The sequence below is a fragment of the Drosophila mojavensis genome, unplaced genomic scaffold, assembly GCF_018153725.1.
Source record: "Drosophila mojavensis isolate 15081-1352.22 unplaced genomic scaffold, ASM1815372v1 contig_80, whole genome shotgun sequence".
In the NCBI taxonomy this organism is placed as follows: Eukaryota; Metazoa; Arthropoda; class Insecta; order Diptera; family Drosophilidae; genus Drosophila; species Drosophila mojavensis.
The window spans coordinates 12671220-12694977 of NW_025318906.1; the positions used below are offsets into that span (position 1 = coordinate 12671220).

Here is a 23758-nt window from a genome sequence, read left to right on the forward strand (position 1 = left end):
TTGTTGCATATTCAGCAGCGGCAGCAGCAACAGCAACAGCGGCAGCAATTCGCTTCTTGAAAATAAAACTTGGCAACGGCTGGCTTTGAGGCGCTAATATGATCGCATTTTGTGGCAAGTCAGCTTGCAACTGGCAAGCCATAAAAACTGTGTCGATGCTAACAAATTGTGCGTGGCACAGCATAAAAATGTCGCCGACATGCAACACGGGCGGCGCCACGCAACTTAATTGAAATGCCATAGGCCAAAGGGTGTGATGGGAATGGGAATGGGAACGGGAATGTGGCATGCGTATGCCATTTGCTCATTTGCCCATTTGCTCATAGATAACATATGTAGATGGCACCATTGAGGGCCTCACCTGGCTCCGGCTGCTCCCCTGACGCATGCAGCGCTCTAATGAGTGCACATTGTGCACGGCCAGGTGCAAATGAGGCTTTGTTCTGGCTGCCTTTTGGGCCACTTTGCGCCGCCTACGCCAGTTGAAAACTGAGTGAGAAATCGATGCAACAACTCGACAATGTTCGCAGCACTTGTCATTTCTGGCACGTCGCACAGCAACATTAAAGTCAGTTGAAAAAGTGAATGGGTTTGGGTTTGTGAACCCTTTTTTTCTGTGTCTTGTTTGTTGCTTTTTGAATTGTTGTAGCGGAACTGACCCCGACACGGTCGCATTTTGGGTTTGAAAAGCACTTAAGCTGTATTTTGCATGTTTTTTTTTTTTTTTTTTGTATTTCGGGTAAGCATCTTAACTTGGAGCTCTTCCTCTTTGTCTGTGTGTGTGCGTGTCGATGTTTTGTCGGGTTCTGGGTTATTTAATGAGTCGTGTGCTTCAAGGTAATTCATAAATACTTAATTATAACTTGCTGCCCGGAGCAACCGACGGACCCCAACTTATCAGCTCGTAGACGATTTGTATGATTTCGTCCGCATTGATGTGCTTTTGGCTCAGCTTGTTCAGTGGCGCCTGCAGGTCCTTGGAATGCTGCAATAGGTGGCTCGTTATGAAATTTTAATGCTCAGTCGCCGCTTCAACTTGAACTGCACTCACCCGAGCCGTCTCCACCAGCTGCCGGAACTCGTTGTCGCGCAGCGCCCTGTAGAGCTTGGCAAAGTCGCCGCCCTCGCGCACCTTGCGCGTCATCAGGCTGTTGAACTGGGCACGGGGCAGAGTCTGCACGGCCTCACGGAGAAAAGTGGTCAGATCACGGCGCAGCATCAGCTCGACGGGCACGACACGCGACAGCTGGAGGGCGCGCAGGCGATTGGGCAGCTTGTCCACCACGCTGGTCACGTCGTAGCCCGAGCCGTACGACGTCACATAGTCGATCAGATCGGCAAACTCGGGCGCCATGCGCATTTGCCGCCAGGTCTGGGCGAACTCCGCGCTGCGCACAAAGTCCACGGCCTGGCGGAACCGCGGATCGAATATATAGTAGCGCGCGGCTATATAGCCAATGCGACGTCGCGGCACCAGAGCCATGAAGTCCCGCAGATCAGCGCGCAGATCGGCCAGCGCCAAGCAGCCCAAGGCGCTGAGCACCAGCCCGAAGAATAACAAATGCTTGGCCATCACGACACGATTGGCTAACGTCTGGCCAAGTCGAATTTGGCCAAGCCACTTATATGGGCCAACGCGCACTATGAGACAATATTTGGCTTTGTCAAAAAGCATTGAAGGTGCTAATTGACTAGTAAGAGAGAGAGAGAGAGAAATAGAGAGAGAGAGAGAAGGAGAGTTGTGTGCCTGCTTAAGCGATTTATTTAACTGTAAATAGTCAATTAGCTGCTGCTTTTACTTTCACTTGTCCATCGCATTGTTTACCCAATCCAAGAATAGTTCAATTTGAGCAAAGACGAACACGAAATACACTAAAAAACGAGATTGATGAGTGAATGTCTGAATACTCTTAGGTTAAGTATGGGTTGACAGCAAACTTGTGCATGTTATCGATTTCTACTTGAGAGAGATTTGAGTGTAGAAAATATATATGTACATATATATAAATATATTTTCTTATATATATGTAACTGCTGCGTCTGGCCTGAGTCGAGCCTTGAGCAGTGAACCATAGGGATTACTATAATTACACAATCATTTATATATAATCCATCATTATCCCTTATCTATATATAATATAATATGGCTTAATAAGACATTAACCATCCATAATATGGAGCATAAAGGGTTCAAGCAGTGAACTTATTCATTCGTCTTACTGTATATAATTATTTTTTCAGTTTTTCATTATTTATTTACTTATTAAAAAATAAAAATAAAATTCACAAATGCAAAAATTCAAAATACAGACTTTTGACTATTTATGCTTGGATGTGTACATAAATAATATAATTTGGCAATTTACATATGCATAAATGTTTAATTGATTCAAAAGTAAAAGTAATAGCTATCAATTAATGTTTAATATTTTGACTTTTAGTAAGTTTGACAAGTTTCTGAAATAAATAAATTTTCTTTACAAAATATTAAATATTTGTTATATATTACATATAGATATTATTATAATTTATTAACTTCTATTCCATTTTCCACTAAGAAATATTTGTTATATATTACATATATAGTTTAAATATTATAAGATTAGATTACATACATATATATTTTATTTAAGTTATTGACATTTATGCCATTTTCAACTAATAAATAATCTTTAGTAAATTAATTTGTGTATCTATTGCATTATTTAATTGACTTTAAATCTTACTTTTATTTAATTTAATTTAATTAAATGCTTATCCTCCATCAGCCAAACTGCGCTTAAGCCACGAGCTCTTGGCTTAGTCTAAATTTGTATTTTAAATTTATAAACATTTTATCTTCTTCCGTTTTCAATGAAAACTCAAAGCTGAGGGCAGCCGCCTAAGCCACGCAATCTGCTTAGCATTTCCATGGCAAAGCGCACTTGTAACTATAACAGGTTTCTAGTAAAACGATTTTGAGATGCCAGACTTGACCTTAATTTCACCCACTTGCTGGCCAGATATTTCACTTTTTGGCCTACACAGAGGCACATATATTTTCTTTGAGGTAATTATAGCAGATCCGATTAAGCTGCCACAGTTGGTAACAAAAGTATGATACCGTCCACAGCAGAGAGTATAAAATTCTAGACAATTTGTTGGCTGGCTTATTGAACTTGCAATTGTAAAATATAACAAAAGACTTAAACTGCACTTGGCTGGAAGCCTTGTGGCTCAGACTAATGCACACAAACACAGACAGAGACAGAGAAAGAGAGAGAGACAGAGAATAAACATAAACAATCAGCTTGCAGGCTAAACAACAATAAATCAAGTGTAAATTCTTTTGTCTGCCCGACTGACTGTAATTGCTCCCATTTGTGCATTAAAAATCATGATTGATTTCAGCCCAGACAGACGCACAATAAGCTCTACTCTATCTGGTCATCGGACAATGTGTATGTGTGTGGGTGTGTGTGTACTGTGTAAGCCAAAAATTAGAATTCAATTGCGTGATTTATGCAACTAGCAAATTTACGACTCGCAGGAGGATTTCATTCCACTGCCCAGATAAATGCACTCCTCGACCAGACCAGACCAGACCAGACCAGCTCCGCATTTACTTTTGTAATTTGCCACAACTCACATTAAAGTCGCCAAGCACGAAACAGGAAAAACTGCTGCAAAGACACGAAAGCCACATTCACAACTATATCCAATGTCCAGGATCAGCTCCCGGTCCTTGTCGATGTCTGCGCCTTGGGTCGGCATCAACACTAATGCCTATCTAAATTTCTGTTAATGAAATCTACTGATAGGTCAAAGCTTTTTGCTTCCATCGTTCGACTTCCGGCATTTGGGTCAAAAAGCGGCTAAACAATGAGAGAACTTGATACAAAAATTAACAGGAGCGGCTGAACGGGCCGGATGCAAAGAGGCCCAATTAGGCCAGAGGTTGATGTTAGGTTTAACTATGAAAAGTTTATGATTTTTTTTTATATAATACATATTATATACATTTTTTTTTTAACAAAATATGATATAAATAAAATCTTTGAAAATAATAAATAAGAAAAATTCTTCTAATTTAACAATATAAAATAATGCAAGAAAATTAATAAAAAAAAGAAAAATTATAAAAATTTAATTAATTAAATTTAATTTGAAATTTATTTAAAAAAAAATAAATAAAATATAATAAGAAATAAATATTTCTTACTTTCATTTGAAATTTCAGTTTTAAGGTTATTTAAAAAAAAATTATTTTGCGCACGTACCAAAAAAAAATCTAATACATTTTAAGTAGTATTTATATATATTTTTTCTTTTTTAATATTTTAATATTCTTATATTTCTATATTTTTTTTTTATATTATTTTTATTTATTTTATAAAAAGAAAAAAATGTAACTATAATATATATATAATATATAAACTATAATATATTTTAAGCATTATTAATATTTATTTTTATAAATTCTTTAACATATTTTATTCTCTATTGAAAGTTAATAAATTACTTTAAAATGTTATGCAACTAACTAATGAATATTCTCATTTACAATAATCATTATTAATAATGATAATGTCCAGCTTCATTGTTAATATATACTTTGCCCTTCGTTAAGTTGCTTTAATGTCAAGTGATTTCTCAAGTCTGCGGCGCACATTAGGCCCAAATGATTTTCTATGGCTTATAGTTATGGGCTTTTGGCTGAAACGCTCCTGTTTGGGCGAATTAGTCTGTTGAAAAGGGTTGACGTGTAGTAAGCGGCTTCTACACACGCACACACTGCAGACGCACGCACACACACGCACACACATGCAGACAGATGTGTGTAGTACAAAAGGCAAAACAAATAAGCCATAAATTTGCATGCCAACAACAATTGGCAATTTTCCGTAGGTTAAAGCATAAACCGGCAAACAAACTGACTAACAAACAAACAAACAAACGAACAAACAAACGATAGAACGAACAAGCAGCACGGCTTCGCCGCACAACAAAAAAGGTGAGGCTGATCCCACCGTCCAACCACCCAACCACCCGCAACAGTCGTAAGTTTAAAGTGGGCATTGTGCGGCGGCGTTCAGTGAAAACGGAAATAGAAATGAAAGCAGCGCGTGGGGCGCGTAGGCCGTTATCGGCGCCCAGGTAGCAGCAACAACGTTGCGTATACGTAACGCACGTGGATGTATACAGTGTGGGGCAGCCGCAGCACAAATGAAGCTGAATTGTTGTGGCTTGTGCCGTGCGGCCGAGTGGGCGAGTGCGTGACTCGTATCTGTGCGTAATAAGCTCAGCATTGGCTGAAATTCTCGTTTATTTTTTGCTGCTACTATACATGCATATGCATGTACATATACATATACATATATATTTTGTTCTTTTTGTTTGGCCAGTTGTCCGACTGTCCGCTGTAAATGTCCTTTGAAGTTTGTTTATGATTTTCGGATGTTGTGCGCGTAGCCATGGCTCTAGCCATTCTTATTGTTGTTGCTATTTCTTGTTGTTGTTGTAGTCGGGCACAAAAAAAGCGGCAATCGCATAAGCCGCGCTTAGATTTTGTTGTGCGTATTAGTGAGATTTATGCATTTAGGAAATTAAACATCCTGCATGGCGACTGACTCCAGTGTGTGCGTCTGTGTGTGTGTGTGTGTGCGCAGAGTGGGGGCAAAGGTGTGTTGTTTATACACACACACCCATTAAGTACTTGAGTGCGTATGTGTGTGTGTGTGTGTGTGTTACAGCTCTCTTGCCAGTGGCAGCAGCAACGTCGCGACGCCGCTGTCATTAATTTTAAATCATGCGTAAAATCGCGTAATGTCGCCAACACAGCCGCCAGCATCCTTTGGGGCCCAACATGCACGCCTTTTTTACACACTGTATACGCGTGAGTGTGTGTGTGTGTGTGTTTGTGTTTACATGTAAAAAATTGTTGCGCTGTGCTTTTTTTGTAGGGCTTCACCGTCGCGGCGGCTGCTTGGCGGAAATGCGTTCGACCACATCAATCACGCGACATTGACAAATGTGCATATTTTTGTTGAAATTATATGGGCACACACACACACGCACACATACCTAAATACATACATATATATATGCGCTGGCCACTCTGGCTACCAATCGACCAACCAGCCAAGTGGCTGTGCAAATTATTGGCTACAATAGTCCTTCAAATTGGGCAATTTATTGCTTTATTGCTTTTACGTGTTTCGTCTGCGGCTTCGTTGCATTTTTTTTGCACTCGGCGCGAGTTTTTTCTGGCCAGCAGTTGTTTTTGTTGTTGTTACTGCCGTCACTGATTTATATAATTGCAAATTTAATCATTGCTATAACATTTCAAGCCACTTGAAGTAGTTAATGGGCATTCATAAATGTCGCAATTATCGCTGTTGCCCTCAACGCGCTGTCAATCGGTCTGCCAGACACTTCCAGACCCTAGCTGAACAGTGTAAAGAGTGCTTACCAGGCAGAAAAAAATTGAGAAAAAATATAAGAAAATAAAATACAAATATTTTAATTTAAAAAATATATATATATTTATAATTATTATAATTATTACTCATAAACTTGTATATAAAAAATTAATCATAATTTTTAATTTCAATTTTTATAATAAAATTTTAGTATAATAAAAATTAAAAATAAAATTTACGATATATTTTTTATATACAAATTGATCACAGAATGAACAGATAATTATTGCTCATCAATTACTATAAAAATATAATTCACAACTTTTATTTTCAATATTTAATTAAAAAATGTTATATAAATTTTAAATAAGAATTATATACAAATTGATGAATAATAAAAATTTTTAAATTATTATAAACAAAAAATAACAAATTGAAAATAAAATCATAATTGCTAATAATAATAATTAATAATAAATATAAAAAAAATTATATTAAAAAATAAAAATTAAAAATATAATATAATTTTAATATAGAAATTGATGGGTAATAATTATTTATTTTTTTGTGTTTCATATACATACACATTTAAAATTTAAAAACAAGTCTTAAATAAACAAGTTGGAAATAAAAGTTTATTTATTTATGAATTTTCCGTAAATAAAGTCACATAAGTTTGTTTTTCCCACTTCTCTTGGAGTTATTTTTAACTGCCACAAGTTTAATTTTTATTTTAATACTTATTTATTTATTTATATATTATACTCCCTGCTAATATCCACTCCATTTCATCCCACCCTGCTTCAACTTCACACCAATCAAAGTTCACCAAAGCCAAATTTCAAAATGTGTTTCGAGACGGAAAACTTGTTGGGGTCAAACAATTCAGTTAATCGGTATAAGCTAAACGTAGAGCACTGATTTTTTTTTTTTTTTATATACAGAAACGTTTGTTCAGAAAAGTTTTCGTCCTTTTCGTAATAGTTGTAAATTGCAGTACTCGTAGTCGATTCTTAGTTTTCTACATTCTATATAAAAATATATATTTTTGTTTTTTTTTTGGTGTCTTCTAAATCGCATCATCATAATAATGGCCAGAGCACAAGTTTTATGCTGTAATAAATCAGTTTTGGGACTGCTGCGCTTCAATCGCGTCGTCTCGCTCATGCCGCGAGTGCACTTCATGCAGATTCGCCGCAAGTGCGAGCAGAAGGGCGTCGTCATCGGGCTCTATCTGAAGGATGGCGAGAAGGCGCCTCAGCTGACGCCGAACGGGGAAAAGTTCGACGATCGCGTTGCCGGCAAGATCAGCGAGCTGATCAAGGAGACGAACATGGATGGCGAGCTCGGCAAGGGCAGGATATTCAATAACCTGGACAAGGAGTACTCCTCGGTGGTGGTCGTCGGCCTGGGCAAGGAGGGCATCGGCTACGATGCCGAGGAGGCGATCGATGCGGGCATGGAGAATGCGCGCGTGGCGGCCGCTGTTGGCACCCGATCCCTGCAGCTGCAGGGCGCCAGCCATGTGGCCGTCGATGGCATGGAGTATCCGGAGCAGGCGGCCGAGGGCGCCGCGATGGCCGTCTGGCGCTACAACGCGAACATACGCAAGAGCCATCGCATTGAGGTGCCCAAGGTGGAGCTGTACGGCTCGGCGGACGTTGATGCATGGACACGCGGCCTCTTCAAGGCCGAGTCCCAGAATCTGGCCAGGCGGCTCTCCGAGACGCCGGCTAACCAAATGACGCCGTCGACTTTCGCCCAGGCCACCATAGACTCGCTGTGCCCGTGCGGCGTTACTGTGGAAGTGCGCTCCATGGACTGGATCGAGGAGCAGCGTCTCAACTCCTTCCTGATGGTGGCCAAGGGATCGTGTGAGCCACCCCTGGTGCTGGAGATCAACTACATCGGCAGCTCGCCCGACGACAAGCCCCTGCTCTTCATTGGCAAGGGGCTGACCTTCAACAGCGGCGGCCTCTCCCTGAAGCCCAAGAACGGGATGGATGTCTTCCGGGCTGACGTCAGTGGTGCAGCGGCCGTGGTGGCTACGATCCGGGCGGCCGCAGCGCTCTCGCTGCCCATCAACGTGACCGCCGTGCTGCCACTCTGCGAGAACATGCCGTCGGGCATGGCCGTGAAGCCCGGCGATGTGATCACCCTCATCAACGGGAAGACCATGTGCATTAAGAGCGTGTCCAGTGCTGGCGCCGTGATGCTAGCCGATCCGATGCTGTATGCCCAGAACATACACAAGCCCAAGATGATCATCGACCTGGGCACGCACGCCAAGGGCGTTGCCTACGGGCTGGGCGCCTCCGCCACTGGCCTCTGGACGAACAACACGATGCTCTGGCAGCAGTTCGAGAAGGCTGGCTCCATTACCGGCGACCGGGTGTGGCGCTTTCCCCTGTGGCAGCACTTCAAGCGCCTGGTCGAGCCGAATTTGACCTACGACATGTGCAACGTGGGCCGAGGACCCGCCTCCTCCTGCCTGACGGCGGCGCTGCTGCACAAAATGGTGCCATGCCTCGACTGGGTCCACTTGGACACCCGCGGCACCGGCCTGACGGTCGAAGACGGTGTGCCGCCCTATCTGCTGCGCGATCGAATGTCCGGACGCCCGACCCGCACTCTCATCCAGTTCCTGCATCAGATGGCGTGCAAGTAGAGTCAACAAGAACGTAGGTATCCGCAGATGTCCCATTATTTAACTATCCAGTGACTGCACTATGGCCACTGTGATGTCTCTCAGCTCGTATGGCCATTGTGCTCAGTTTTGTAAAGATTTGGTGTACAGATAATTCCCATCAGTGTGCGTAGCTTCAATACATTTGACTATATTGTGTGCAAATCATTCCAATGAAATAAAGAAATTTTATGTATTTTTATTTTCAAACATCAAGACTTTATTTACCTCTGGGATAGTTACAATGTGCAGATTATATTTATATTATATTTGTAGGAATTGAAGAGACTTGAACAGAAGTCAGGCCCTGAGAGTCCGATGAAGCCACTATTTTAACCTGATACGATTTATACTCAATTTATACTACTATAATATTTATATTACCATTTGGCGGTTTCACTTGCTTTGTTGTACAAATTTACATTTGTCATAACTTACATAAAATTATTGGATATATTATGATTAAAATTAAAAAAAAATAAATAAATAAAAAAATAAAATTAAAAAAAAAAATATATATATATATATATATATATATATATATAAATGTATATATATTGTTATTATTATTATAATTTTTATTTATTGCAGTGTATTATTATTATTATTATTTTTATTACTATAATTTAATTCGTTTCTCATTTGTGAAAAATTTTGACCGTTTGCGGCTATTAAAATTTCCAATAATATGGATTCTGTTTCATTTGGCAAACTCCACTGAAATATTCAATATATGACTTTGACTCTAATATTATCAATGAAAATACGTCAAGCTGAATATTTTATTTAAAATTGTTATAGATTTATTCACTCACTCTCTCCTGTCCTCTCTCTCCCTATCTTTCTTTCTTTCTCTCTCTCTCTCTCTCTCTCTTCCTCTTTCTCTCTCACTCTCATATAGCGCACAATATACCATAGACTAGCTGACTAATTGTCGAACCTGTCGTAAAGCTCTCTGCGTGCTGACTATAACACTATGGCAAATACACATACATACGCATACACATACATATATATCTATATCTTTAGGCATAGCTCCGACCCAGTTGCGGGTTTCCTTCGCACGGGCGTAACTGTGATCTGGGTATCCATGGCCCGGGGCCGAGACGACAGCCGCAAGTCACTTTGACTCGCACTCGTTTGACATGTATTATTTGTGCGTACAAGTTGTGCATAAGTAATGAGGCCGCTGGGACAGTGAAGGGATCGGACTCTTTCGCCCTGGCAGAGCCGCAAGTCGTGCGTATGGAAATTAACCACAAATGCGCCTAAAAGCATACAGCTGTGTCCTGCGGCCCTGCGGCTCGGCCCACATCCTTCGGTCGCCTCCAGCCGTCTCCTGTCGCCTCCTTCTACTGCTGGCATGGCAAATTATTTAGGTTCTGTTGCTTCCATGTAGACTTTAAATGAATTGTGCCAACGTGTTTTCATTACGTTTTACTTTTACGTAACTGTGAATAGATTTCATTCCGTTTCGTTTTCCTCGAATCCTGCGCATTTTTATTGCCAACGTCAGCAGTGAATGGGACGGTGGTGGTGCTGCCGGTGGTGCGGGTGGCCAGCGCGGCTTGTTTGTTGCTTAATTGGAAGGAAATTAAAAAATAAACAAGCAACGCTAAAAGTAAATACTACACGTTTGCGATTACCTGAGACTGGACCCAGGCCAGCAGCAGCAGCAGCAGCCCCGTTCCCGTTCCCGTTCCCGTTCCCTGACCCAGTCCACCAACCACTTCGCACCGCCCGAGGGCTGTTTGGAATTTAATTTTCATTTCGCTGGCCCCGCGCGTTAATCTCAACTTCATCTTTGGATCCGCATTCTGGCCCTTAACTGTGCAAATAGATTTCAGCGCGTGTTGTTCTGCTTGTTTTGTTTGTTCTGGACTTCGTTTGGCTTCGCTTTGCAGCTCAAAAAACGTAAATAAAAAACTTTCAATTGTTGTTGCGCAATATTTGCCCTGAATTAATTAAAAGCCATTGACGCCCATCAATTGGCTAATTGAAGCGCTGCCCGATGCTCAGATACTTGGCTACTCTCTCCCACTCTCTCACTCACTCTCTCTCTCTCTCTCTCTCTCTCTCTATCACTCGACACCATAACTCCAACAATCTGCAATCATATCCAGCGTCTACCCAATATTCAATTTGTCATTCAAGACGCCATCGGCCTGTGTCAATACAATGTTCCATTCAAATTCGCACTGGGCACAGGCAAATTGTGAGAGGACCTCACTGATTCCAGTGCGGCACGTGATGCCAGGCTTCACTAGCTCCAGCTGCAACAGGAATAATCGCAGTATCTGCTGCTGCTGCTGCTCCTGCTGCTGTTGCTGCTGCTGCTGCTCCTGCTGCTGCTCCTGGCATAACTAATAAGACACTTATTATGCTGCGGAGCTCTGGTTACGTTATACCAGTTTAACGATATCACGTACATACGTTAACTAACGCTAACTACGTCGTTAAGTGTGTTGCGGCCGAGCTGCCTTTGCCTTTGCCTCCACTGCTGCCTTTACCTATGCCTGAGCAAGGACAACGCCAACACAGCAGCCTGTACTAATCAAGCTGCCTCTGCCACTGCCTCTGCCACTGCCGCTGCCACTGTAACTGGCACCATGCTGCGCGGACAACGTGTAAGCAATGGGCCGCCAGTGGCGCCTGTCGAGCTACTCAGCGAAAATTTACATTTTGCTGGCAGCCAGCAGCTACAACAACAACAACAGCTACAACTAGAACTACAAGCTAAAGTGGGTTTACTGTAAAGAATGACCGACCGGCAAATACCTGTAGAAAGCTTGGGTGTTGCATGGGCAAAAGGCGCAGGAGTTGGAAATGGAATCTGAATTGGAATTGGAGTTGGAATTAGCTTGGCTTGGAAAGAATACGAGTCTCAAGGCTGAGAAAAAAAAACTGAGCTCTGCATTGAGACTAGATTAATTCATAAATCTTCTATGATTCATTTTCCTCTATTTCTTCTTTTCTTCTTTTCTTCTTCTGCTGATTTAATAAAAATAATATTAACAGAATTTCTCAATTCATATATTTACAAGCAGTCGAACATATCATAAACAAAAATTAAAACCAAACATAAAAAAAATTAAAAAAATTTATATATAATTTAGTTTTTATTCATATAAAATAGAAAATTGTTTTCCTCAAACCCGCTTAAGCACTCGAAGTGTAAGCTATTCAAAAGGTGACAAATAGGACTTGAAAACTGATTTTTATTTATTTTGAATTGCAGCATGCATGAAAATAATCAAAAATTAAGACTGTTCAGTTTTTATTCATCCAAATTATTTGTGAAATTTCTCACTTTATAACAGTGAAGCACAATTTATTGAAAGGTCAGGCTAAAAAAAAAAAATACAGTAAATGTAAAATGCAAATAATAAAAAATTCAGACTAATCAATTCCATTCACTCTGCTTTGACTTTCCATTCTACTTTTACTTTGGCCTTCAGACGATTCATAAACGACTTGGAATCCGATCGCAAGTGACTCTAATATGTTTGATCAGAGACTATAGAGTCTTGCAGCTGATGTACTTATTACTTCAGACCTTGCTCTACAAAAGAGACTCAGAGAGCAACATCCATCGTAAGCCCATCTCTAATAAATTCGAGAGCCATTATCAAATTCAAAGTGCTTCTTCGTTCACACGACTCTAGGCCTCGGTAAATTTCATTTGCAGCAGAGTCTTGGAACTCATATAATTTTTACTTCGGCTTTACCTCTGAGAGCATCATCCATCGTATTCCCATCTGTGATAAATACGAGAGCCGAGTCCAAGTAGAGCTCTCAGCGATTATTCCTCTCGACTCTCTTTTAATGACAGCTAAACTAAAAGCTCAGCTATGCATGAATGCTTAGAGAGCAGGGAGGAGCAGCATAAGTAACTCTGCTTAAATATTTAATGCTTGCTGCGGCCTAATCAACTTTTCCCAGCGTCACATACAATCGGCTCATGTGCTAATGCCCTTGGCAATGATTTCGCAATGGCAGCAGGGTATGCAACAAGGGCATATACGCAAGTGTGTGTGTGTGTGTAGCGCCCTCTCAGGTTAGCCGTATGGGCTATATGGGCTTTGTTGTTTTAATAACCACGATCACGTCGCATTAAAAGCACACACACAGCCAGGCCGTGAGGCTTAGTTAAATGCCGCTAATTAGGCCTTGCCGCGGCATAACTCTGCGCGCGTAACTAGGCCATTAAAAACTGGCTCAAATATTTGCGCAGCCATAAAAACGTTAATCAGGCACAAAGGGCCACAATGGCACACACGCAACTAGCTGGCCAAATTATGCGAGCAATGCCAGCCAACAACTTGCCACAAATGAGCCACTAAAAACGCGGTACTTACCTCAGGTAGTGGCTAATAACGGGCTGCATGTACGCGCGATAAACAATGGAGAATTCGCAAAATGCGAGAGCTTTTAATTATGCCTGGACTGTTGCCAAAAAACTGAACCAAACTCGTGGCATGCCACAACAAGTTGCCAAAAAAAAAAAAAAACTATTTCTATTGAAAATTGCCAGAGACAAGCGACAAGCGACTGGCGACTTGCAACTTGCAGCTTGCAACATGCCGCCTGTCTGCGATATAGAGAAAACAATAAACATGATGGGCATATTTTATATTTCCAAGAAACAACGGGCCATTGTCAACCGAAGCCATAAAGCCAAAGCCAAAGCCAAAGCCAGAGCCAGGGCCAAAGACAAAACCAAAAACTCGGGCCAAACAATTTTTGGCATTGGCTGCCAGTCACAATTGGCGCTGGGTGTCCAAAGTGTCTGGCTGCCAAGTGGCTTGTGGGGGAGGGGAGCGGGGGCTGGGGGCAGCCATTGAATATTGGCTGGCATTATGTTAACGATATGTTTTAAACAATTCCATGAATAATCCATGAATAAGCCACTCCCTCCCTCTCCCTCTCACCCCCTCTCTCTCTCTCTCTCTCTCTCACTCCAATATGCAAACGAGAATTGTCACAAAATCTAAATATTAACTCTCTGCCTTGGCAGCATGTTTTTGTCACCTATGAAATCGATTAGGTCTAAATGGAAATTCAGGTAACTTCAGCCTGGCTGGGCGAAGTTGGCCAAATTGAATTTATATGGCTGCTTAAAAGCCCAAAAACTTTTGTGCACAAATAAAAATACAAAATGGTAATAGAAACAATGAGGCGGATTTTGCAAGGGGTGGAAACGGGCTGGAAGGGGGTGGGCATTAGACAGCTTAAAGCTTATAGCCAACTATCTAACTTGAATTAAAAGCAAACAGAGAGAAAGAGAGGAGAGTGAGAGAGAGAGAGAGTGGTTGAGTGGGAGAGGGATAGCGAGTGTGCTTTGTATAATTATGCAAATGCGTTTGATTGTGAAAATTGTGTGCGCCAGCGCCAACAAGTAGCCAACACTTTCAAATGCGCCACTTTGAATGCCGAAAAACAACACATTTGCATAATTATGCAATCTAACGGGGCTACACCCACACACGCACACCCACTCATACACCCACACACACTCACACACACACAGTAGGGCAAGTGAAATTTTTGGCTAATTCACCGCAAAGTTTCGGCCACTCGAGCAAAAGTTTCGATATTTCGCTTAGCTTTTTGCACCAGAATTTATTGCGCAGGGCCTGAGCTTTACCTAAAATTTGCATATGTAGCACACACCACCTATCGCAGCACGCAGCACCACCCAACCACCCACCGCAAACACGCCCTTTAACCCAACAGTAAATTTAATGAAAACTCGGTTCGAACAACAAAGTTGAGTTACGAATTTGAAATGCAACGGGGAAAATTGAGGAAAATCGCTAAATGCCACGCAGATCCCCAAGCAGCTTGGCGATCTCCTTCTTCATGGTGATGGCGCGATAGGCCAGCAGCTGGGCGAGCATCGCGTGCTTCTCGATCAGGGCGATGGCCTCCTGGTCGCCCACGCTGGCCTGCTTGGCCAGCCCCTTGGCCGAGTCGAGTGCCATGTGGGCGTGATTCAAGGCGGCCGTTACCTTGGCCTCGGCCTCCTGGTAGGCAGCCTCCACATCGACGCCCTGGCCCTGCTCCTGCTGGGCCTTTTCGATAATGTTCTTGGCCTCGGACAGCAGGGAGGCGGTGCCGGTGGCCATTTCGAACACGAATTTGGCCACCCTCTCGGCATTTATTTTGACCGAGTCGTCGCCCTCGTTGCGGGCACAGACTATTTCCTGCTGCATGTCTGTCCGCGAAGCAGCCATCACTCCCTGCACGGGCTTGATTTTCATGGGGTCCACAGTTTCCACATTCGTCTTGATGCTTTTACTCTCATCCATGACCATAACGTTCGGTTTCTTTATAGCTGGTTTCTTCGGCTCCTCCAGCAGTGAGGCGTGCGCTCTGCGACGCTCCTGATCCTGATCGGCTGTATCCGGCTTAAAGTATTCCTGCTTCACATCCAGCACTTTCATCTGTTCATTGACATTGGATGCATTGCAGCTCGAAGGTCTGGGACCGCAGGGATCTTTCTTCGGCGGCTTCTTGCACTTGTCAAACTCCTCCTCCCGATCGTCGCATGACGAGGCACGCTTACGCCTTGGCTCCGAGCAGCTCGCCCTCTCCTCTTCACACTCGTCCTCGGCCTCGACGCATTTGCGTATGCATTCCTCGTGCTTTTTCATTTGCTTTTTCTTCTTTTCCTTGGCACACTTGTCCTCTTCCGCCTCCGACTCAATGTCCAGGTCAACATGATGTGGCTTGACGTCCGCCTTTGCCGTATCCTCTCCCCGAATGATGGTCTTGTTGCATATGTCGGAGCGAGTCTCCCGTTTGAAAACATCTTCGTCCACATGGCTGGCGCTTTCTGCTCTCTTGGCAGCCACAGCTGCTTGGACCTTCAAGCGCTCGGCAGCCGCCGTCTCTGTGACCTGTTGTCTCTTCTCTCCCATCTTCGACACGGCTGTCTTGAATAGAGCAATAGCTTTGCCTATCATGGTCTTGACTAGCTCGATGCCCTCGGAGGCCATTACTGCGGCGCTCTCGACCGCCTGGCTCTCGATCTGACTCTCCGCTTTGGGTTGAGTCGCCTTTACTTCGGTAGTTTTTACCACGGCTGCTTTCGCCTTCTTCTCCTCCTTCTTTGGTGGACTAGCAGCGGGCTCGGTCTTCTTCGGGGCGTCCTTTGGGGCATCCTTCTTCGGGGCATCCTTTTTAGCTGCTGCTTTAGCATCAGTTTTGCCAGCTGGTGCGGCTCCAGTGGGCGGTGTTTTTGGCGGTGTCTTTGGTGGAGTCTTTGAGGGATCCTTTGGATCTGGTTTATCACCTTTTGGTTTCGCATGCGCCTCCCCCTCCTCCTCATCGTGCGAAACTTCCTCGGATGGTCCGGGCTTCTGTTCTTCGGGCGTGTGCGGCCAAAACGTGGGCTTGTTTATAAAGTCGGGCGCCTCGTTGGGATGCGCAAGACAAAATTCCTCCATCGTCATTTCGACATAAGGCTTCAGGCCCTTCAAATGCTCCACTTTCTTCTGCAGCTCCGCGATGCGCTTATTCGATTCCTCCTTGTACTTTTTGACCTCCTCCTGCACAGCCTTAGTGATCTGCTCAGACTCTCCAAAGTACTTCGAGTGGTCGATCAGCGAATGCCGATTGGTGATCATGTTGTCCAGCTGTTCATACTTCTTTTGAAACTCATCCACCCAGCTGACCATCTCCTTGCGCACGTTCTCCTTATAATATGGCCAATCGATTTTGGGCAACTCTGCTGGATATTTATCAACGCGACTGTAAAGGAAATTGCCAAGCTTAGAGTAAAGGAGTAAAGGATACTCTCTGGATCATCTGAATGCACTCACGCTTTGTATTCGTTGGTCAGCTTGGCAAATGCCTTGAACTGCTTGCGCTGATTGGGCGGCACGCGCTTGTATAGCTCGGCGAGCTCGATTCCGCAGCCTTTATCCTTCTTGCCCTTGCCCTTGCCCAAGCACTTTACAAACTTCTCCCACATGCTGGTGGTGTGTAGAAACGGTGTTTGGAAAACTCATATAAAAATCTATAAAATATATACACATTTATTTATTTATTTATTGGAAATAATAAAATAATGCGCGTGTATGTTTGAATGTGAATAAATATTGCTGTGTGAGTAGGTGGGGGGGAAATATCAATGAACAATGTCAAGTCAGGTGGCTCAAAGGTAAGTTGACCTCTCCGAGCATACCATCAACATAATATTTTGAGTGCCTCAACGTTTCAATGAGCCGGGCAATAAAAGCTGGCTTTTACGAGCTTCGAGCTGCTAAAAATTGCATATTCATGCATTTTCAATTAAATCAAAGTCAGACGCATTGGCATCTTCGACTAAGCAGTTGACAAACTGACAATAAAATCGAAAATTAATTCCATGTCACAGGCAACGCAGCTCTGCTCCCCCTGCTCTCCCGCAGCTCCAGATGGCTGGCGCACCAAAACTTAAATGTAATTGCATAAGCAGAGTAGAAGGGTCATAAGAGAGAGACGAAGGGGGGTGGGTTGGTGGCTGAGTGTGTGTGTTCTGGTAATCGAACGAAATGAAAGTCACAGCAGCACCAGCAGACACCCTGCAGGCCAAATGTGCAGCAGCAGGAGTCGGAGTCGCACCACCGATCCCATCAGCAGCAGTCGTCGCACCACCAGCATACGGTCTGCTCCAAAGTGACAATCGCAATTTATAACGCAACGAAAATGGGCTAATGCCAATTCTCCAGGTAATTGTCGGTATCGAAGATGTTTGGCCAGGGTGTGAGGCAGGCAGGCGGCCAGGCAGGAGCAACCCTTGACAGAGGCGAACGCGTGGCAAATGGAACAAGATGCGAGAGCAGCGCCTGCGCACTCACACATGTACACAAGCCCTCAGGTCAGCTGTCAGTTTGACAGTTGGCAAATACCGCTACCCACCCCCGGCAGGACGTTGCGTCCCAGGACATTCGCCTAGGAACAGCTGCGTTGCGCTCTCGCGCTCTCTCGCCAGGCGAAACGTTGCGGAATGGCACGGAATGGAACGCCACTGAGAGCGCAATTCTCTGACTTCTCTGTCTGTCAACGAAATTAGTGCGGTTGTGAATTTTTCGTGCATATTAATTTTAGGCCAAAACCCACGAAAATCTTGGGAAATTGCAAAATTATTGAACTTCAGCTACTGCTGCATGCGTGAACTATGAAAAACCCTGGCTAAAAGTGTTTACAGTGCTCGAATCGGTCCTCCTCGCCCGGACCCAGCGCCCAGAGAGACTCTCGGCGCGCTCAACGCGTCTCTTTGTGGATTTTCTATTTGTGTATCATACAATATTGTGTTTACATTTTTTTGCTGTCACTTCCAAAACATTGCTGAAAAAATGCGTTGCCTGAGTCTTTAAGAGCTTAATATATTCAAATATAATATTAAGAATTGCATTCGAGTAAGTCTCATATTGTCTATTGAATGAATTTTCATCCAAAACTCTCTGCAAGTCATGCAAAAATATTCCCTCCATGTGTGTGAGCGCATGTGTATGTATATATATGTGTGTATGTGTGTGTGTGTGTATGTGTGTGTATGTGTGTGTATGTTTTAGCTGTCACCAATTATAAATAACATTCTTGTAGAAGAAATCTAAGGCATCTATACGAACGTCAGTTAGCAAAACTTTTTTATTAGGCGAAACATTTATTGACTTCTTACAAATCAAGAAGAAGAAAATAAATGGTTTGAACAAAAATTTTAACATATCTATATATAGGAAAAATAATAAGAAAATGTCATTGCTCAAATAAAAAATTTACTAAAAATATAAAACATGTATTAAAATGTTTATTTATTAATTATTGTTTATATATGTATGTAGTATGAATATATATATATATATATATGTTTTATTTACAATATACGTATGTATAATGCATTTAATTGTGTTGCTAATAGAAATTCTTATGATTTTAAAACACCGATGTTGATCAATAAAGAAATTTTTAGGGACAAATTAAAAAAAAAAATGTATTAGGCATGCAAGACATAAAATATTTATTATATGGCATTATAAAAAAGCCCTACTAAAAATGAATTTAATAATAATATAAACATTAACTTATCATAAAAATGGAATAAATAATTTTTTATTTTCATTTTTTAATATATTATCATTTATTTTTTTTTTTTTTAATTTTTTTTTTATATAAATGTTTTTTTTTTTTTTTTTTGGTTTATCTATATTTTACATTTTAAAATTTGATTAATTATTACTAATATTTTTATTTTAATGCCCACTGTAGATTTGGGTTGAACTTCTCTTCATAATACACATAATTTTATATTATATATTTTATAATTTTATAATAGTATTTTATTTAATACTATTCTTAAATACACTTTCATATACGCCCCGTATGCCATTCTTAATTGTCTCTGAATTTCTACAGAAAGTATTTATGTTATTCTACTTCTATGGCTATTTGCATTTTACATTAATTTGTTAGCTAAAATATTTTAACGCATTCAGTAGCGCTAACATATGGCATATTGTGTTGCCTTAAAGCCCAGAGTTGACTTATGTATGGTACATAAAAACTTTGTAATTTCCAACATGTCCAAACTTAAGTAATTGTTGTTGGTCAGCTTTTAGCAGGCAGTGTGTGTGTGAGGGCTTGTGGGCATGCCTGATTCATATATACGTATATAAAATGTAAAATTTACGGAGAAACTTAATGAAACGCATTAAAATTCCAGCAGCCTAAATGAAATGAAATGAAATTGTACAAATAAACTAATTGCCTTGAAGGATACTTTACAACTTTGGTCAGCAGACAACAACAACAACAACAGGAGCAACAACCAGAGCAATTGAGAGTGCCACTAAAACGTCAGCAGCTGTTGTTGTTATTTTTGTTTATTTTACTTTTTTCTATATTTATTTTTTCCTGCTTTATTTTTTGTTATTTTGCTGGCCGAGAGCTGCGAGCGTTGCGGAATAAATACAATTTGCGGCAAGCGGATAATGTGCAAAAATAAATTTTCCACAGCGCGCGCTGATGGCTTAGAATTTTAATGTAATTTATTTTGTGGAAACAAACAGCGCCCAGTGGGCCCAGTGCGCCCAGCAGCAAATAAAGTATGACCAACATAAAAATTTATGCGCCCAAAATTGGGAAAGTACAGCAACAGCCCGACAAGTCGAAGCATAGGCCAGCTGCCAAACAAACCTATATTCATGTATACTTATATATATGTATATGAATCTATATGTATGTGTATAATGTCTAGCGAGTCTTGGATCGCTTCGTTAAGCCTTTCACGCTCCTGCAAAAACTTTAAAGTGCGCAATTTAAATGTACATTTTGCTTAAGACCCTCCAGCGTATCGTGCCACGCCAGCAGACTAAGCAAGTAGTTATACACACACACACACACACACACATACACAGAGGGACGCCAACTATTTATGGGGCTAGGCAAGGCGGTGCCCCAGCCGGCAGCCAAGTGATTTTATGCTAATATTATGGGTCATTGGGATTTGCGCACAGCAAAGTGCTTGTTAAACATTTCATTAGACTTAGTGTAAATACCCGCGGTTAACAGGCGCTCGTAAAACTTGCCACACACACACACACGTGGCTAAGCAAAAGAGCGTTTAACATTCGATATTAGCGAAAGTTTGGAGTAGTTTGTGAAATTGAAAGTGGCTTTTATGATATAGCATATGTTGCCCCCATCTGAAGCCAAACTCTGGCCCAAGCTGAAACTCAATCAATATGCGCTCTAGAAGCCAGCTACAATACATATATGTAATTACACAGCATATGCTGTGAGACTGTGTGTGTGGGTGTGTGTGTGAAAAGTGAAATTCTAAAATAAATTTATCAAAATCCCAGCCTGACCCGTCGCCGCCTGGCCATATGCTTGACTCTCGCATAGCGTATGCAGGATAATGCCAAATCATGTCACTCGCACATGTGGCCACACATTACGTTTATTAAAATCGTGCCTGCTGCCGCTGACGCACACTCCAAATGCGTTTTTGATCAACTGCCGCGTCACTGAGTCCCGAGAGCTGGCAATGGGCAAGCAGAGCCTGGCGAGCTGCAAATTCGTTAGCTGAGCTGCACTTGGTTAGATCCCAAAGCGTTGACAAATGATTTGCGTTCTGCTCCAATTCGGCAGCCTGAATAATGCCGTAGTTTAAAGCGTTAAATTTACGTTGCGGCTGCTGCTGCTGCTGCTGCTGCTGCTGCTGCTGCTGCTGCTGCTGCTGCTGCTGCTGCTGCTGCTGCTGCTGCTGCTGCTGAGACTGAGGCGAGAGTTCAACGAGTGTCTGCAATAATTGGAAAATTTTCATTTGTCCTTTTGCCCTTGCGAGGACTCGCTCTGGCTCTGACTATGGCTCTGGCTCTGGCTGTGGCCTCTGCAGATCGGGCAACAAACGAGCTGTAGGCGCATTTGCCATCTGTCACTCTGGCACTCGTGATGAATGTGTTTGACGTGTAGCCTCGGCGCGCCCACGAGCATGGCTAACGGTGATGTTGCCAGTTGCCAGTTGCCCATTGCCCATTGCCCAGGCCCAGGCCCAGGTCGAGGCTCAGGCTGCTTTTCGCTCTCATGATGAAACGCAGCGCACCGCATGACGTTGCATACTTTGCGGCGCACGGGCCACTGTGAATGATAGCTGAGCGCATGGGCGCGTGGGCGTGGCACGACTGATTCGCTTTCTTTTTTGTTTGTGCGAGACGACGTTGCTGTCAATAGTCAGCGCTGAAAATATTAATGGTTCGACTTCATTTCGCGCGGCAAATTGCCCAACAAATGTTGAGCACCAGTTGACAATGAGGATGGAGCGAGGCGGGCTTTTGGCTAATAGCAAGGGCGTGATTGCTTCTTTAACAATGTACATTCTACACAGTCTTGTCATCTTCTGTCTGCTTTCTCTTTGCAGCTCAAGGACACGCACGCACACATCGATATACACATTAAAGAGCGCAAACAGTGACAGGAGCAATGCAAACAACTCGCACTCGACAGGCGCCACACCAGCAGCAGCAGCAGCAGCAGCAGCAGAAGCAACTGCAGCATATGCCACACAATGTGTGGCAGCAACGTCAATGGCTGCTGCTTGCCATCGTCCTCATGTTGACACTGTTCACGCGCACTATTCAAGGGATTACCGAGGAGCTGTCACCAGGTAAGTGTGGCCAAGTGTGATTACAAAAACAAACGCTACAAGTGCAAGCACCTCTACTGTTCCACCCTCTGCCACTCCCCCTCTCTCTCTCTCTCTCTCTCTGTCTGCATTGCATCTTACAACATGCTGGCCAACACAATAGGTTCGATGTTCGCCCAGGCATTGTGGCATTTCTGCCACCTGCTTCATGGCTGATTGGCCAAATGCTCCAGCTTGGGCAAAAGAAAACAAAGCTGAGCACAAAAATAAAAGAAAATAAAAATCACAGAATAAACATCACATAACGAACACTCTTGCTCTATATATGTACACTCAAAGGTCTGTCTATGGGTTCACTAAATGGGTCACAGCATAGTCCTGCAACTTGTCATTCGCATCTGTGTCAACTATTTTCTAATCAACAGCACTTGAATGTAAACACTATTTACTGAGCGAGTGGAATATGTTTTGTATGCTTAGACAGTTGATATTCTATTTGAATAACTGTTTATTTCTTACGGATACTTCAAATAGATAAAAGCAAATGACATTTAAATATACATTTTCGTGATTTAATTTTAAATTGAAATCAAATACAAATTGTTGCTCTTGAATGCAATGCAATTAATCTGACAGCATGCCCAATATTTTTTTACACTTATCTACATTACATTTAGCTAGTTAATTTCTTATTTATTTATTTTTTAAATCTTTTGTTATTTTTTTTTTTTTTTTTTTTTTTTTTTTTTTTTATTGTTTTTTTTTTTTTTTAATATTCAGCTTTAAGAGAAATAAATATGATATTTACAAAAGAAATTCAAATATATAATCCAACGCACATGAGCCCACAACTTATTATATCTATGCCTACAATTTTTAATCTATTTTTTATCTATTTTTTAATAATTTTAATTATTAAATTTATCATTTTTTTTAATATTTAGCTTTAAGATAAATTAATGTGATTCATATTAAATATGATAATTTATTTAATATTTAGTTTAAAATAATTAACCAAACAAAAAATTGTAGACTATTTAAAAACCTCACAAAATATAAAAACAATTGCCAGACTTTTGCCAAATTGGAGACGGAATAAGTTATTATAGAAATTCATATATTTTTCATTCAAAATTTATAATTTATTTTTAAATTTATACTATTTTATATTATATTTATGAATATATTTGTAGTATTATACTATATATATTCATAATATCATATAACATAATATATATTCATAATATTTATCATAATTTATTTTTAAATTGATTTCAAATCATGAAGTATTTTTAGTCTTACATATACATATAATGTATGAATATATATATTCATAAATAATTAAATTTAAATTGTCTTGCTTTCTGTGACTGTAAATGGACTCATATTAATAATTATTGTGGATATTAATAGATTCTTATAAATAAATTTACACAAATTCTCAACGATTGCCCACATCAAGCAATGCGAAATTAAGTTATCTGTTCCCATCTCTATCAGACTCTCTTTCTCTCTCTCACTCTCTCGCTCTTTTGG

The 23758-nt window shown here is 41.5% G+C and overlaps 4 protein-coding genes across 4 annotated transcripts in view; 2 read left to right on the forward strand and 2 right to left on the reverse strand.

Annotated features, from left to right (window-relative positions):
- Positions 1-589: 589 nt before the first annotated feature.
- LOC6579664 lies at positions 590-1581 on the reverse strand. The gene is made up of 2 exons (XM_032730806.2): positions 1052-1581; positions 590-985 (listed from the first exon to the last, which is right to left on the reverse strand). The coding sequence occupies exons 1-2, from the start codon at positions 1571-1573 to the stop codon at positions 857-859; spliced, it is 651 nt and encodes a 216-aa protein (XP_032586697.1). The 5' UTR covers positions 1574-1581; the 3' UTR covers positions 590-856.
- Positions 1582-7289: 5708 nt separating this feature from the next.
- On the forward strand, positions 7290-9297 carry LOC6579665 (cytosol aminopeptidase). The gene has a single exon (XM_002005511.4). The coding sequence runs from the start codon at positions 7492-7494 to the stop codon at positions 9067-9069; it is 1578 nt and encodes a 525-aa protein (XP_002005547.1). The 5' UTR covers positions 7290-7491; the 3' UTR covers positions 9070-9297.
- Positions 9298-14810: 5513 nt separating this feature from the next.
- Positions 14811-17192, reverse strand: LOC6579666 (neurofilament heavy polypeptide). The gene is made up of 2 exons (XM_002005512.4): positions 16914-17192; positions 14811-16842 (listed from the first exon to the last, which is right to left on the reverse strand). Exons 1-2 carry the CDS (start codon positions 17063-17065, stop codon positions 14904-14906), a joined length of 2091 nt encoding a protein of 696 aa, XP_002005548.1. The 5' UTR covers positions 17066-17192; the 3' UTR covers positions 14811-14903.
- A 936-nt stretch (positions 17193-18128) lies between these two features.
- LOC6579670 (semaphorin-2A) overlaps positions 18129-23758 on the forward strand; it is a 55236-nt gene continuing 49606 nt past the window's right edge. The window contains exons 1-2 of the mRNA XM_032729807.2: positions 18129-18494; positions 21998-22243. Coding sequence (XP_032585698.1) covers positions 22060-22243 — 184 coding nt within the window. The 5' untranslated portion in view covers positions 18129-18494; positions 21998-22059. The remainder of the gene's footprint in view (positions 18495-21997; positions 22244-23758) is intronic.

Excerpts from the sequence above, each read along its gene's own strand:
- LOC6579664 (XM_032730806.2), bottom strand. The coding sequence starts at position 1,573 with ATGGCCAAGCATTTGTTATTCTTCGGGCTGGTGCTCAGCGCCTTGGGC. Across the intron at positions 986-1,051 it reads AGCTGGTGGAGACGGCTCGG|CATTCCAAGGACCTGCAGGC; the intron begins GTGAGTGCAGTT and ends CACCTATTGCAG.
- LOC6579665 (XM_002005511.4), top strand. The coding sequence starts at position 7,492 with ATGGCCAGAGCACAAGTTTTATGCTGTAATAAATCAGTTTTGGGACTG.
- LOC6579666 (XM_002005512.4), bottom strand. The coding sequence starts at position 17,065 with ATGTGGGAGAAGTTTGTAAAGTGCTTGGGCAAGGGCAAGGGCAAGAAG. Across the intron at positions 16,843-16,913 it reads CTGACCAACGAATACAAAGC|TCGCGTTGATAAATATCCAG; the intron begins GTGAGTGCATTC and ends TTTCCTTTACAG.